Source organism: Callorhinus ursinus, unplaced genomic scaffold, assembly GCF_003265705.2.
Source record: "Callorhinus ursinus isolate GAN/ISIS: 27379988/994484 unplaced genomic scaffold, GSC_fseal_2.0 scaffold28, whole genome shotgun sequence".
Taxonomy (NCBI): domain Eukaryota; kingdom Metazoa; phylum Chordata; class Mammalia; order Carnivora; family Otariidae; genus Callorhinus; species Callorhinus ursinus.
Window position 1 is genome coordinate 12,552,226 of NW_027397090.1, and position 15,876 is coordinate 12,568,101.

The 15,876-nt window shown below is 44.3% G+C and overlaps 1 protein-coding gene across 6 annotated transcripts in view; it reads left to right on the forward strand.

Annotated features, from left to right (window-relative positions):
* SMARCA2 (SWI/SNF related BAF chromatin remodeling complex subunit ATPase 2) overlaps nucleotides 1–15,876 on the forward strand; it is a 169,397-nt gene that overhangs the window by 57,495 nt on the left and 96,026 nt on the right. For all 6 annotated transcript variants that reach the window (XM_025891509.2, XM_025891513.2, XM_073878124.1 and 3 more), the window contains exons 13-19: nucleotides 815–915; nucleotides 2,300–2,447; nucleotides 5,686–5,849; nucleotides 7,308–7,374; nucleotides 8,039–8,149; nucleotides 10,837–11,079; nucleotides 12,509–12,622. In XM_025891509.2, coding sequence (XP_025747294.1) covers nucleotides 815–915; nucleotides 2,300–2,447; nucleotides 5,686–5,849; nucleotides 7,308–7,374; nucleotides 8,039–8,149; nucleotides 10,837–11,079; nucleotides 12,509–12,622 — 948 coding nt within the window. The remainder of the gene's footprint in view (nucleotides 1–814; nucleotides 916–2,299; nucleotides 2,448–5,685; nucleotides 5,850–7,307; nucleotides 7,375–8,038; nucleotides 8,150–10,836; nucleotides 11,080–12,508; nucleotides 12,623–15,876) is intronic.

The following is a 15,876-nucleotide window of genomic DNA, read 5'->3' on the forward strand; positions in this document are numbered from 1 at the left end:
CCTCGCCTCACCCCACAGCCTCTCAGTGATCCGCTATCATAGATTTGATTGTTAGCCTGAATATCATGTCAGTTCATATGTTTTCATTCAAGAGTCATGGGAAAGCATTATTCTCTTACAACTTGCTTTTAAAGAAATTCCGCTGGAGAATCTGGAAGGGTTTAGCTCTCAACACCAGTGGTTGGTCATGGGCATGATGACTACATAGCAAAGCTTCCCAACACATCAGCAGAACGTAGTATGCAGTTGGGAGGAGGAGATCATGACTCCGTTGCCAAGTTACTGACAGTTTTCATCTAAAGATTGAGAGATCTTGTGATGTGAAGTAGTCCCAAAGCAGTGGGTATACAAGCTCCAGCCCCACTACCTGGAGTGCATGGAGGACATCCAAGTCCCACCGATAAATTATCGGGGAGCAATTTTATGAGAAGGGCAATAGCCTCTAAGTCTGGCTTTGGAGAGAAGACTGTAGAATGCTTCTAAGTGAGAGCAGGTATGATGTGCAGGACTCTTTGATAACCAAACAATGATAAATATCCATCTGCGGTGACTTTTACCTATTTATTCTTGGGAGCAAGAGTCCTAATGGATCCTCAGAGGGTTTCTTCTGTTCTCTTGCTCCATGATTTAAACAGAAATGGAATGGCGTATGGCCTGGTTTAGGGAGGTGTTAAATTTACTTTCTCCCTTCATCGTATTTACTCTGGGAAACTGAATACCATTCAGTCTCTCTTCAGAAAGTGCCAATCCTAGAGATTGCCTCGTTGAAATGGAATCCTTCCTGTTCTTTACCCACCCCACCCCTGCCCCCCAGGATGAAGAAGAAGAGTCCAGTCGGCAGGACATGGAAGAGAAAATACTTCTGGATCCAAACAGCGAAGAGGTTTCTGAAAAGGACGCCAAGCAGATCATTGAGTGCGTATCGCTCAGTTCTCTCCCTTGTGAAAATGTGTGTCACGAGGATTGTGCTTGACAGATTTTCCTTCAGAAAACTTTGTCTGAGGAAGGAAGCCGACCGACTCCGTGGCCAGGTTTCCCTCGAAACGCTGCCATCAGAGGTCACCACTCTGCTTCGGGTGCTCGGCTCCTTCCTTCCTCCTGAACCCCCACCTCCAGCTCAGGTCACTCCTCGGCTTCTCCCTGCCTTTGCGCTTTGCCCCAGACTGAGCCGATGGCGGCTGGCCCCGCTAGCTGGCTGCTTTGCTGTCTTCCCCTCCTCCCTCAACTCATCAGCACCCACCCAGGAACGCCCATGAGAGATGCCGTGTCCCCCCCCGCAACGTGGTCTCCACAGCACCCAGGACCTCTCAGCACCCCATCCTCCCTGGGTCCGAAGTGCCAGCTCTGTTCTTCACTCCAGCCATTCTCCACGTCAGCTCTTTGCTTGTGCGGCTCTAATGTTAAAACGTGGGGGAAATGATATGTAAAATAGAACATTTTTACGTAATGAGATTTTTTTTTAAAAAAGTGGAAATAGGCATTGTAGTATTTTCTCCTTTTTTTTTTAAAGATTTTATTTATTTATTTGAGAGCAAGCGCACGAGCGGGGGGGGGGGGGGTAGCAGAGGCAGAGGGAGAAGCAGACTCCCTGCAGAGCTGCAGAGCAGGGAACCCAATGTGGGGCTCCATCCCAGGACCCTGGGATCATGACCTGAGCTGAAGGCAGATGCTCAACGGACTGAGCCTCCCAGGCGCCCGTATTTTCTCCTTTGATTCGAGGGCTGCAGGCCCCACACTAGGAAACTTTGTTTTCTGTGTCTGCCGCTCCTCCTTCACTGAAAGTTTAGAACCCCCCAGTGGCTCCTCACTGGCTGTGGAGTTGAACACCAGCTCGTTAGCAAGGCATAGGAAGCAGAAGCTGGCCTGTGTCTACCCCATCTCTGTGGGCATGTCGCTCCCTCCCCCCAGTCCCTCCCAGCATTCTGGGGATGGGATTTGTCTTTGCATCTGGAGAGCCTGCGACGGCCTCCTTGGCCACAAGGTCATCTGCAGGGAGACAGTTCATGCTCGGATCAGTCATTTGAGGTCAGGTGGGCCTGCGTGCCAGTCCTGACTCCACTGCTTTTACGTGGCCCAGGCACATGAACTAACCTCTGTGAGCGTGAAGTTCCCCACGTGCGTAAAATGGGGACGATGCTCCTGTCTAGCTTGCTCACTTTTGGTGAGGGTTCCCGATCCTGTATTTTAACCAGAAGATATGCAGGCGGTGACCAGTAAACCATACGTAGGGTAGCCATGTTAGGCTCTCCACTCGTGCACCCAGTGATCTGTGGATGATTCTCTGCCTTCTCTGTCCCAGGACCGCCAAGCAGGATGTGGACGATGAGTACAGCATGCAGTGCAGTGCCAGGGGCTCCCAGTCCTACTACACGGTGGCCCATGCCATCTCTGAGCGGGTGGAGAAGCAGTCAGCCCTCCTCATTAACGGGACCCTGAAGCATTACCAGGTAATTGGTGGGGGCTGTGCCTTCTTGGCCAGTCCCGGTCCTTCAGCTCACTTCGGCTGGCATGTGTCTTGCACATGTGTACGAGAATTGCTTAAGGAGTTTGATGATGGTGAGGCCTTTGGAGCCACGTTGCTTATAATACGATGATTATCCGTAATGCTTGCTTTAGAAGCTTCCTTTTTACCATCTTACTAGGGCATACCCGTTTTCTCTTTCGTGAATCTAGGATGGATTGTGTTTTGAGAAATACGGGCTTAACATTTGGAACGGTTTTATTGTGGATCTCTTCACAGTGGGAAACCCAGCCACATCCTATGAGTAGAGGGAACATCTCTGCCTCGTCATGTAGTCAATGAAGTATTTCTTCCAAAACTTCAGTGGTGGCTCTAGTTTAATACCAAGGATTCAGCTTCTGGGAGCCGCTGTCTACTACATGTATGCTTTTTCTAAGACACAGTAAAACGGTGAGCTTTGGTGAAACGTACACTGTAAACAGAACAGACGTTTCATTTGACCTGTTGGAATAAGGTCAGCTCCTATCCTCGACCTCCTACCACTTTGGCATTTCCCAAAGTGTGTTCCTTGGAACACTTGCTTCATGAGATCTCCCTTAAAAAGAAAAATAGGTTCGCGGTCAAATAAATATGAGAAATACTATCATCCAGAGGTAGGACTATCTTATAATTTACTATTGCAGATTTGGATGCTTATGAGAATGAATAGGGGCCCTTCTTATTAATACCGAGCATAACCCAGGATGATCCTGAGCCAACCAGACATATGGGTACCTTGGCAGTGACCCCTCCTGGTAATCCCTGATGTGCATGAGCACATTCACGACTCTGCAAAAATAGCGTGCAATCGATGACTGCGTATCAGCGTCCTACAGTGAAATAAAATGACTTCCTCTTTCCCAAATTTCTTTGACCACCCAACTTTATGTTCATATATCCCCTATTAACATCCTGTAATTTAGGAAGTATATGCTTAAAGTTCTCCAACTTTGTGGGCTCGGCTCCCCTAAACTCTTAACCCCCGGCACTGTGCTGGCTGCCATGATGTGGGGGTGAATCACTTTTAATGCCACGTTGATTACCTCCTGCGATCCAATGCCTTTCTCATCGCTTGTCCTCACCACTTTTCCAAACCTATCTCCCCCATTTCCATCTGTGAGCTTCATGCCCTTCTTCCTCTCCTGGGCTGCTGTAGACTTCCTGAGCAGGCCTCCACGTCGGTCCCCTTCTGGGCTTTTCCTCCACCAACTTCCTCCTTCCTGGACTCTGACCTTCCACATTGGACCGATGAGATCCTTTCCATTTCTCACAAACCGCTTCCAACTGTGGCTCAGGGCCTGCCTGGATCACCCTGTCCACGAGTAAGCTTTCTGCCACCTTGCTGCTTGACGGGTTTGTGTATCATTAATAGTTATGTAACCCTGGCATAGCGGGGGTCTTCCTGCTGCTTCTGGGGAAAGCCGCACACATTTGGTTCCCTACCCAAACCCTCCACTTCCATGGTCTAGGGAAACCCGAATCACCTCCCACCATTTTCATGAATTTCTAGTTTCCTCTGCTGCCAGTTTATGCTTCTGTTTTATCTGGGTTTAACACAAATGCAAAATTCAGCCCCTTTGCCAGTTTTCATTTAAAAAAAATAAAAACCCACCACCACTGTCCAAATGTTTCTGGCATTTAGTTGACTTTCCTAAAGGTCTGGTGGTCTTGGGGTCCTGTTGCAGGCCTGCAGCCCCTCCTGCCCACCACTGTGATTTCCGGTCACTTCCCCTCTTCCTGTTTCTCTCACCTCTCAGTGTTGCTGTCCTTCTGCAAAATTCTTTAGGATGATTTGGAGTCTTGTGTGGTACAAGGTACCGCAAGTGGCCTATGAAAGTATTTCTGCAGACCATTGCAGTGCTTTCCCTAAGAAAATCTCTACTCGGTACAACTGAATCCGCGTGCCAGAACAATTTTAAATAAGATTATACATATTTATACGTATGCCACGTACTTTCAGCCACTTTTTGGCACATGTGGCTACGTGAATGCCTTTTGTCTCCTCTTTGACTGCAAGCTTCTGAAGGGAGGCATGCATCTTACATAACGGCCAGGCATCTGTCTGCTCTACCTCCTTGCATGGTCCTTTGCACAGAACAATCATTTAATAAATATTGAAAATAATTGAATTACTCACTTGGTTCTTACATGAAACAAAATTAACATTTCCCTGAGCATGACTTGATTAGCAAGCTAAATTGACTTTAGCAGACATGCATATTTATATATTTGTGTATTTACGTGTGTTCACTTATATGCAATACCTAATATATAATATGTATAATATGTGTAAATAGCTATATGTATTATATAATACGTAAATATATATATATATAAAATATAAATAAAAAAATATATTGAATTGCTCCTACCATTTAAACCCAACATCCGTGCAGTGGTGGTGGTATTGGTATTAGTGGTTGGGAGAAAGAACTGGAACAATTTTGTGGTTTCACCCCAGCCTTTCTTGTACTTAACACAGGAACTCCACAAAGCCGCGTCTCTGTTGCAGGGCTTTCGTCCTTTAAAAATATGTTGGACATGTTTCCAGGCAGTCATCTTCCCCGGCGCTGCCCTTGGGGAGCACCCCCACGGCAGAGTTTCCATGTGAGGCGCCGGGAGCTCTCGCTACACCAGGAAATGTCCTCCTGCGGGCCCAGCAGTGGGCCCCTGGCTCCCTGGTCAGCCGGCTTCCTCTCGCGGAAGGGATCCCACCCCAGGGGAGGCTCTTCATGGCCAAGAAGGCTGTGTCTAATGATCTCTGATCCGTGTGCCAACCCTGCCTTCTGGTTTGTTTGTCTCTAATCCTCACATTGGCTTTTTGTTCTTGGAGTGGTTGGAATGGATTTTAGTTTGGGTTTTCTTCATTTATAATAACTCTGGAATGTCATATACTGTGAAATGCTAAGTAGGGATGAGCAGCAAAGCTGCTTAAAATCCCACCAGTATGCTGCAGCCCGTCATTTTCTAAATCTGATTAACACTTAGCACCTGCCAAGCAGCAGGGATGATTACAGGCTCATATTTTAAATTCTTTTTGTGTTGGTGCATCCTCCACTTTCCTACTGTGGGAAACCCAACGTATAGCACCGAGGAGTTAAGAAGTCACAGCCTCACTTGAGTTGTATTAGTATTAATTACCTGTGCAGATCTTGGATAATTGAAGCCATTACTCTTCATTTCAGCTCCAGGGCCTGGAATGGATGGTTTCCCTGTATAATAACAATTTGAACGGGATCTTAGCGGATGAAATGGGGCTGGGGAAGACCATACAGACCATTGCACTCATCACTTATCTGATGGAGCACAAAAGACTCAATGGCCCCTATCTCATCATCGTTCCCCTTTCGTAAGTAAAGTCATTTATTCCATACTTATCTTTCTGTACGTTGTAGATTGCCCTTGTTTTTCATTTAAGGCCGAATTTTCGCATGTAGTGGGATCACCAAAGAGCATCTGATCTGGACTTAGGTTTTCGCTTCCCACCCCCGGCCTTTTTGGATGGCCATTTAAACACGGGACGGAGTGATTTTTATCAGCCCTTAGCACCGCGCCCCGCACACCGCACTTATTTGTCATCACACCTTAAGCGGCTCACGGGGCAGAAAGGTTTTGATATCTGTTTTTTTTTTAAAGATTCTTGGATTTTTTTATCCCCTTGTCCCATTTCCAAAAGGTTACATATATTCAAAAAGTATGCCTTCTTAAATCTGCGTTGACCATATCTTTTAAAGTAGAATCCATATCACAGTCGTAACTGGGAATTTTGCCTTAAACTGCCTTCAGAACGGGCAGTCTAACGTCCCGGATTCTGCTGCTTCCTGTTCTCCACTCAATTCCCAGAGCCTGGGCGGTTCCTCTTTTCCAGACTCTCCTGAGAGAAGGAGTACCATCCTCCTGGGAGTGTAGTGTCTCTGGCTTCAGGGGTTAGGTCACAGTTCTATTCACTGAGACCTTTGTCGATCTCAGTGCTAACACAGACTTGGACCTTGCAAAACAAACCAACCAAAGGGATTCTGGTTTAGCATTTGCAAATTCTGTCTGAACGAGGACTATTTGCAGACCTGCTGGATCTGTATTATCTGAACCCATAGTATTTAGTTATCCTTCGTATTGCATCTACATTTCGAGGATCTATTTTGTTCTTTATCTATATTTTTCATGTTCTGACTCCCTATATTATGGTGATGCTTTCAGAGATTTAAAAAAAAAAAATAAAGGCATTCCATATCTCTCCCCCTGCTCCCTCTTGACAGATTTATTTAAAATTTTCATGAGCTTTTGTCATTTGCTTTTTCCTGACTCAACTTTTCTGTGAGCTTATATAGCTGTTTTTTTTTATTTTATCATTATGTTATGTTAATCACCATACAGTACATCATTAGTTTTTGATGTAGTGTTCCGTGATTCATTGTTTGCGTATAACACCCAGTGCTCCATGCAGAACGTGCCCTCTTTAATACCCATCACCAGTTTTTAAAGAGTCCCCAAATCACTCTGGCAGTTGCTGTTTTCAATATTGAAATTAAGGGGGTTTCTTCCCCCTCTATGTTTATGCATTTTTTAATTTTATTTTTTTCTTATGAGATTTCTTAGGAACCAACAAACGCAGTTGTCATGCTTTGGGGCAGCTTATTTCCCACTTATCTCTTATTTCCACACCGTTGAAAGAAATACGTAGTTGAGATATTTTATATTCTCTCTCCCCTTTCAAGGTGAGGCCTGAGCATGAATAAGAACATCTTTCTAACCACCGACTTTGATACCAATGTCTTTTTCTCTGTATGTTTTCTTTTTTGTTCTCTAGGACTCTGTCTAACTGGACATATGAATTTGACAAATGGGCTCCTTCTGTGGTGAAAATTTCTTACAAGGTTTGGAATGCTGTATTTATATATAAATGTGGAAAAGCAAAAAATAGACCCTCTTTTTTTTTTTTCTTCATTCCATATGCACATCTGTGAACTGTATTTGGTTGTAAAGTTTTGTCATGTACATCATGTACCAAACAGTGTGAGTTAATCATCCCAAGAAGATTACTGTAATAAACCATAATTACTTTCAGATAGTGAAATGCAGAAGAAAATTGTTAATTATCATATTGCGAGGTTTCTGATGAGAGTAATACAAATGACAAATACCGCACATTCCGCGTGCCACCACCGTACCCGCTGTTCCCGCAAAGTTCGGCAATTACCCGGCCGCTGGGGCTGCCTGCCACACGCTCCCATAGAAAGGGAGCCTTTCAGCCGAGCCGCGGGTTCTCTGCCACCTCGAGGCTGCTGTAATTTCCTTATCTGTGTTCCCTCTCCCTCAGTTTGCAGAGGGGAAGCCTGCCTGTAAGGGTCTGAAAAGTGTCCAGATGTGCGCTGATTTCACCAAGCACTTTCTTTGTGGATAATGGATGTGTGTATGATAATGCATAGAGGTGCAATCTGCACTCACGTGTCTGGGCTCCATTAAGCCATGAATAGTGAGGCAAAATGCACACATTACTTCCATTGGGTAATACATATATCTCTCTCTCTTTCCATCCAGGGTACGCCTGCCATGCGTCGCTCCCTTGTCCCCCAGCTACGGAGTGGTAAATTCAATGTCCTCCTGACTACTTACGAGTACATTATCAAAGACAAGCACATTCTTGCAAAGGTATGTTTTCAAAAAAAAAAAAAAAAAAGTTCTTTTACCTCTAATTACGGACCATTGCACTGGAGTCTAAAGTATTCCCCTAATTATACTCACTGGTATAATTTGATCGTTAGATGGCTTTTCCCTCTCTCTCTCTCTCTCTCTCCCTCTCTCTCTCTCTCTCTCAGAGTCAGATATATTTTGGGAATGGGTTTTAATTTGATGCGTGCTTTTTGTTGTTGTTGTTTCATTTCGTTTGGTTTTTTTTTTGGCATATGTCGTTGATCCTGGTTCTCTTACTGAGCCTCTTGTAGTTAATGAGTTTACATCTCTTAAAAAAATTCACCTGGGCTCCTTCTGCAACTCCTTTTCTCTCCAACGGCCCTGAATGTGCTTGTGAAGGAAATAATTGTTTTGGTTGCCCTGGGTTATTGTCAGCAGCGTGACTTCATTCCTCTTGTGCCTCTGTCTCTCCAAAGACGAGTAGGCACCTCTCCATACCGTCTCCTCCCTGTGAACGTTTGTCCAAGCTGTAGCTTTGGTGCTGTTCCTGGGTTAGGTTTTTTTTTTTTCCCCTGATAAAATAATGGGCCATTGTTTGGATGACTCTGGGCTGTTTCTGTGACTCTTCACTCGAAGCTGAGGAAGAGTTGTTCTCTACCTGAGACACATGTGTCTCCTAATTTGTATGTCCAAAGTTGTCCTTAGGCCGGAAGATAGAAAATTGTTCTTAGATTTCTCACACCTGGCCTCCTAACGCATTCACTCAGAATACCTTCTTTCACGGGCCCGAACGTGAAAACTTCATTTCTCCTGCCCTGCAGTGTGGAAAGTGCTATAATCTGAAACTAAGCGATGGCCAGAACTGAGCAGAATCCCCGTTTCTGGGATCTCTTCTCTCTCCACACGAAACCTTTGCTCTGGGCACCGAGAGTTCCCTTCCTGACATCTCAGGGGCTCCCACAGGAGGCTTAGTAATTGAGATGGCAATGGCCATAAGCCTGTGTTCCTGTTCCTCATTCTCCGAGAGGAATTTGGCAGGGTCAGAAATGACACGTTTTCAGTAGGACTCCGGGAATGTGTTCGTAACATCGGAGATCCTTTTAAAAAAAGGAAAAAAAAAAAAGTCCTATCACGTCTTCTGCATATGTATTTCAGAACTCACCAGAACTTACCAAAGCCTGGTAATGAGATGAATTGCTTTTATTTGTTGCTGGAGGAATAAAGCTATAGAAGGGGTAGTGATATTTTGTCCAAGCAGAAGACCTAATGGGTAAATGAGTAGATTAGCAGAATCGAAGTCCTCTCTGATTCCTTGTTTATTAGGTCATTAGCTAAATTAGGAAAGTAGATTTCGACTGCTTACTTAAATACGTTTGTATCTGCTGGCCTCTTTTCGTGCTATTGGTAAGCTTGGGGTAGTTGTCTGTACAACTTCATTCTCATGGACACTTTTCTTAGAAATAGTGGAGGAAGAGTAAAAAAACAAAAACAAAACCAAAGGTCTGGTAGTTTCTTTTACCCAAACATCCCAGCCTGACTGATGGATTTTATGTTCCTTCTGCCCCGACTTACTGTCACTTCCGATGAGGAGGGCAGGGACCATCTAGAATACTTTGCTCGTCTGCCTCCTCTCTGGGAGCTTTGGAGCAGGATCCGGGGACATCTGAGCACCAGATGCTTTTCTTGGCCATTGCCACTGTTTTGTAGGGAATGAATAGGCTTAGTGGGACATTCCACATTGTTCTCACTTGAAGAAACTGAGACCAGTGACCTTGAAGAGGGCTGGAGGGTAAGTTATGAGAGAGGAAGAGACCTGCGTGCGGACTTAGGAGGGAAGATTGTGTCATATGGCTCTTTTTTATTTTTCACACGGTAGTCATGCTGGGAAAGGAGATTGTGTTTAATTCCAAAGTTCTGGCAAAAATAGAGGAATGATATTTTAGCATTGTCTTCACTGGCAGTGAGTATACCCTTGCACTGTAGATGTCTCAAAGCAGTGATCCTAGACTTGGCAGGTAAGGACCTGGCAGGTTAAGGAGTAGGTCTGAACCCAGAGACTCCAGGTTGCCAGATCTTACTTTTTTAAGAGAAGCTGGACATTCAGATTTTTATGTGAAATATTGCAACTTTTAAATGTTAGCAGCTCATTCAAATTAAGAAGAAAAAAGAACACTGAGCTGAGCCAAGCCCTAACAATATAACAATAGAAGTGAGGGCATGAAGCTATAAGTACCTACTGACGCCATCTTGGAAAATCGGTCATTGATTTCTGCCTCAAGTGGAGAGCTCTCTTCTCTCCTTGCTATGAGCTGAGGCAGCATGAGCACTAAATCGGGGATAGCCGTCATGGTCTAGCATTGATAGAAGGCGTATTGGTTGGGGAGACACAGGAGCTAGTCCTGGCCCAACCATTTCATTCTGGGCCCAAGTTCCCCTCTTTGGCAAGAGCAATTTGGAATCACATGGCCCCTAAGCAACACTGTTTGCTCTGACATCCCATTATCACGTGATGTGTTACATCATCTATCAAGTATGGGAAATAGACCGTTGAGACTTTTTTTTTTTTTAATCCGAAGGAGAATCACACCATATTATACACAAAGTCTGAATTCCTTGGTGTTCCACACCACGGCTTGCCTGTTGGAAGTGGTTGTATTTTCCCTTGCTCACCGCCTCGCCCGTTGGTCCTTCCTCTTGTGTTACAGATTCGGTGGAAATACATGATCGTGGATGAAGGCCACCGAATGAAGAATCACCACTGCAAGCTGACTCAGGTCTTGAACACTCACTATGTGGCCCCCAGAAGGATCCTCCTGACTGGGACCCCACTGCAGAATAAGCTCCCAGAACTCTGGGCCCTCCTTAACTTCCTCCTCCCCACCATTTTCAAGAGCTGCAGCACATTTGAACAGTGGTTTAACGCTCCATTTGCCATGACTGGAGAAAGGGTACTGGCCTAACTTTTGCATTTTCCACTGTATGGCAATGAAACGAATGTGAAGAACCCAAAGCTGAGACTGTTAGAGCCCAGAGAACCTGTAGGGTAGTTGACAATGTCGCTTACTTTACAAAACTCATCGGTGGGTGGGTGTGTTCTCTTTCCAGGGTTGTTTGCTGCGCTAAGAAAATGGATCTGATGATGGGTCTAAGGGTCCTAGGTTCTAGGGTCCTTGACCACTTGCTGACACATTAATCAGGCCACTAGAGAGTGATCCTGATTGATGGAATCCTTGTCTGTATGGGCTACAGGGGGGGTGAATGGAGAGATATTTGTTGAATCAGTTTAACCAGATCCACCGAACCAACCTAACACAAACCTTAAAAAGCAAATTATCTCCTTGTTGTAAACTTGGGCTTCTCTTTTAACTGTTTCCCCATGAAGAGTCTGTGTGTGAAACTGAACTAGCTCACAGTAGTTTTCTGCACACATTTTTTTTCCAGTTTCAGTGTGAGCCTCCATTTTGTATCTACATTAATACTCCTCAAATCCCGGAGTAGCCATTTTCAAATTTCTTATTATCATTCCTTCCACCATCTGTCTTCTCTTGGAGCTCATTTATGAAAGGAAGTCACGGGCCATTGCAAGGAAGAGGAATGGGTACCTGTCCTTTTGATTAGTGGTTTCTTAACTGTGGGAATGAAAAGCCACTTAGAAGGCTTTTGGGACATTTATGTTGGAACTATTCAGCACTTTAATTTTGAAGTACATTATAGGGACCTTTGCCTTTTGTCAGTAATTCATTGGCTTGCCCATTTGTAGAAAGTAATGTCAATCAAGTCTGCCCCCTAGAGGTTCATAGAGAAAGGTGACACAGGTGCTAGAGAAGGTTCTGTGTAAAGAGGACTGACCGAGATCAGGGCAGAGGCAAGGAGGAGTGGTGAGGTAGTGGGGCTTGGAAACCCACCACCATCCACTGGGTCTACTCTCTTCTTCTTTTCATGTTCTGACCCTGTCGCCTTAGGGTGTTTCTGCATCTGAGACAATCCGAGCTGGGAGCCTGACTTAAGGCTTCGACTTTGAGTAAGCACACGTGCACTATTGCTCCTTCACTTGGGTTCTGTCTCAGTCTTCAGGAAGACTTTGTTGCAGTCCTATCCAAAAAAAAGTTCTGAGCTGGGGGACTGGTGGCTCGGGCCCCTGTTCCATGGAACTCTGCATTAAGACAAAGACACCCATTTAGAGGCCATTTTATTACCACCTGGCCCCGGGGGAGGAGGATTCTGAGGCATGCATAACAGGTAAGGACCTGGCCTTCAGGGACACAAAATTTCAGTCACATATCACAACAAATTAATAAATGTAACCCTAAAGCGTTATTTCATGAAACATCATTAAAAAAAAAAAAAAAGTACGACTCATCTGAGGTTCTCTCCTAGGTGGACTTAAATGAAGAAGAAACTATATTGATCATCAGGCGTCTACATAAGGTGTTGAGACCATTTTTACTGAGGAGGCTAAAGAAAGAAGTTGAGTCCCAGCTGCCAGAAAAAGTACGTTGCAAAATTCAAAAGCCATGGTTTCTTTCCTTGCCGATCTCCCAAGTACCTGCGTCTGAAATTGTGTTTTTAAAACAGCAGGCTCATATTTTAGTCCCAGGTATCTTGGAAATATCATACAGGACATTTTTGTTTGACAAAAGCTAGAGGTTTTAATGTAGAGAGAGAGAGAGAGAAGGGAAATTTCAATATTTTTCAGCCTGGTCTCCCTAAAGCTTTGGGGCCAGCTTTTATAAAATTACCAAATTCATCGAGTCTCCTGACATTTTCCCTTTCACTTACATCAACTCCACGTTATATTAGTTTAACATCATATTTTAAGCTGAGATTTTTTTTTAAGTTATTAACCTCGTGAAGTTCATTCTTGCAGCTGCCACCAAATTGATCTGCTAGTGAGTCAAACAAGGATATGAGTTTGGGACTTGCATCATCATCAAAAGGCCTCATAAACATTTACCAGGTTTCCTAGACATTTATTTAATGCTTGTGATGCTTGTGATGTCACTCTTCGGGTAATAAGTGAAAAACAGAGTTCCTGCAAACTGCAGACATGTCACCTAATTATTCTTGGACATGGCTTTTGTCCTGCACCATAAAAATTAAGTTCCTATGAGTATTTTACGCAGGTATTTTTCAGATGGTGTCTTGCACCCTGACTTCTCAGTGCTTGAGAATGTCTTTTGAGCCTTTCGCTCCACATTTTTTGGTTTGCTTCGGGTATTAGTTCAATATGTTCCTGATCATATTTTGGAACCACACACTTCTGAGTTCTAAATTTTATTCTCTTGAAGATAGGTTGTTTGGCATTGTATACTGCTTGGTACAGGAGGGGGATTTGGACTTGAGTTTTCTCTGTAGATGAGCCAGTTCTGAAATGTGTATTTTGCGTCATTGTGTTTTCTTCTCTGTGATGACTTCTGGTTTTTTGTACAGATTGGTTCGTCCTATTCATCTCTTAAGTGGGAGCCGACAAGAGAGCATACAAAGTTGATCATCTTATTAAGAGAGAATTTTGTTCCAGATTCCCCTATTCATTAACAGTCAGGGGGAAGAAATTAAACTTAAGCACAGTTCTTATATCATGCTTATCCCAACAGAAGCCTAAGTATTGAAATATTTTATTTTGCTAGTGAATGCATCTTGGGGATTGAAATGCTGTTGATATCTTTTTGACTTCCTATGGTCTTGGCATCTTTGGGTAACCCCCTTACTGTTCAACGTGGACCTTGGTTACTGAATAAACTGGGGAATGGGTCCAGTGGTCATTTGGCCGCCTTGGACTACTTCCCAGCAAGAGATCCTGCAAGGTATAGAGGTGGATATTAACGATTTTAACGTGTTCTAGGCTTTCTGTTTCTTTAGCAGAGGTATAAAATCAAAGGTAATTAACCAAAGTCCTTCATGTAGTCATTCTATAAAACTTCTTCATCTTTCTTAATTTCCAGGACTGGCTAAAATAGATAGATTTTTTAAAAAGCACATCACAAGTTGGAAATATGCCCTGTTTGAAGAAAATCCATTCTATAAAAATCCAGACTTGCCCAGCATAAGGGTTATGGGGTGATCAGTTGTATCAAAAAGGAATTCTTGGCTTTACTAAAATATTTATTTCACTGTTCCTTCCACAGAAGAGCTTCCTGAGTCTTGGCAAACTTAAAAAAAAAAAAATTAGGATTAGATTATAGAGTGCGTGTCTCCTGCATAAAGCACACTTAGACTCTTTAATACCCAGAGTATTATTTGAGGTACGTTAACTGCCCCGTATGCGGTATATGATCTACGGCTAAGCTCCCTTTTATGGAGGCAGCTCGGTTGAGTAGAAATCATGGGCTCTGCCTGTCACGGCAGACACGGGGCCCTCTCTCTTACTAACCATGTCATGTCGGTCAGTTAATCCAGCTCATCAGTGAACTGGCAAAGAAATACTACCTGCCTCACAGAATCACTGGAGATTAAATGGATGTAGGACCCATGAGTCGAAGCCTGGCGTGCGGTAGGCTCTCCACTGGTGACAGTCACTGCCACCATACTCCTTAGCGTCAACTCCTGTTACTCTGACTTCTAGTTCCCTTTTCTGTTCACCTCAGGCTCTGTGCTCATCAACCTTTCCAGGGGAGTCGGGGAACTCATCACTTTGCACGCATAGGTAGCTGTTGATGTGGTTTGGTCTGTGTTCCCTCTCTACTTTTTCTGTCTTGTTAGGATTTTTTACCTGGGGGAAATTGGCCATTGAAGTGTTGTCCTTGGGGTATAAGGAGCTTCCCTCCGCCACCATCGGCTTACAGCCACGAACAACGCGGATGTCTTTCTCAGCCTCTATAAAGAGCTGGGCAGGGATTCTGGCTGATGGCAGGAAAAAGGCCAACTGTTCCACAGCAGGAATTCTCAAATGCTCTCATGGAAAAGCCACCAGTTAGGGGAGTGTTTTTTAATTTTATTTCTAAATTTACATATAAAATCCACTCTGGGGTATAAAGTTCTGTGGGCTTTGACAAATGCAGAGTTATGTGAACCACACGCACAGTCAAAATGCAGAACAGTTCTCCCTCCTAGTACCACCCCCCCCAAAGTCCCTGGTGCTGCCTGTTTTTGGTCAGATCCTCTCCCGAACCCTTGCCCTCATGCGACCACTGATCTGTTCTCCATCCCTATAGCTCCACCTTTTCCAAAATGTCACAGGGATGGAGTCAGACATCATGTCTCATCATCACACCTTTGCATCTGGATTTTTTCACTCAGTGTAACGTGTTTGAGCTCCATCCAAGTTGTTGCCCGTATCTATGGTTGTCTCGTTTTTACTGTTGAGGTAGTATTCTGATCTATGGACGCGCCATAGTGGGTCTATCCATTCAGTGGAGGGGATGGTTGGGTTGTCTCTGGTTTCTGACAATTATGGATGCATCTGCTGGACACATGGTGCATAGGTTTTCTTTTCACTGGAGTAAAGACCCAGGGGCAGGCTTGCCGGGTCCTATGGTAGGTTCACACGTAGCTTTATAGGGAACTTCTGGAACCGTTGTGCATTTGCTCCAGCAATGTCTGAGCCTTGCGTTTCCTCCACATTCCTGTCCGTCCTCATCGGGTGCCGTCCGTTTTCTTGACATTTTTAGCTATTTCAACAGGTGTGCACTGGTATTGTGTAATAAATTTGTATTTTTCTGATGTCCACTGATGTTGGGCATCTTTTTATTGCATCTTTTTATCCATATGTCTTCTTGGATGAAACGGTGCTCAAATCTTTTGCCTGT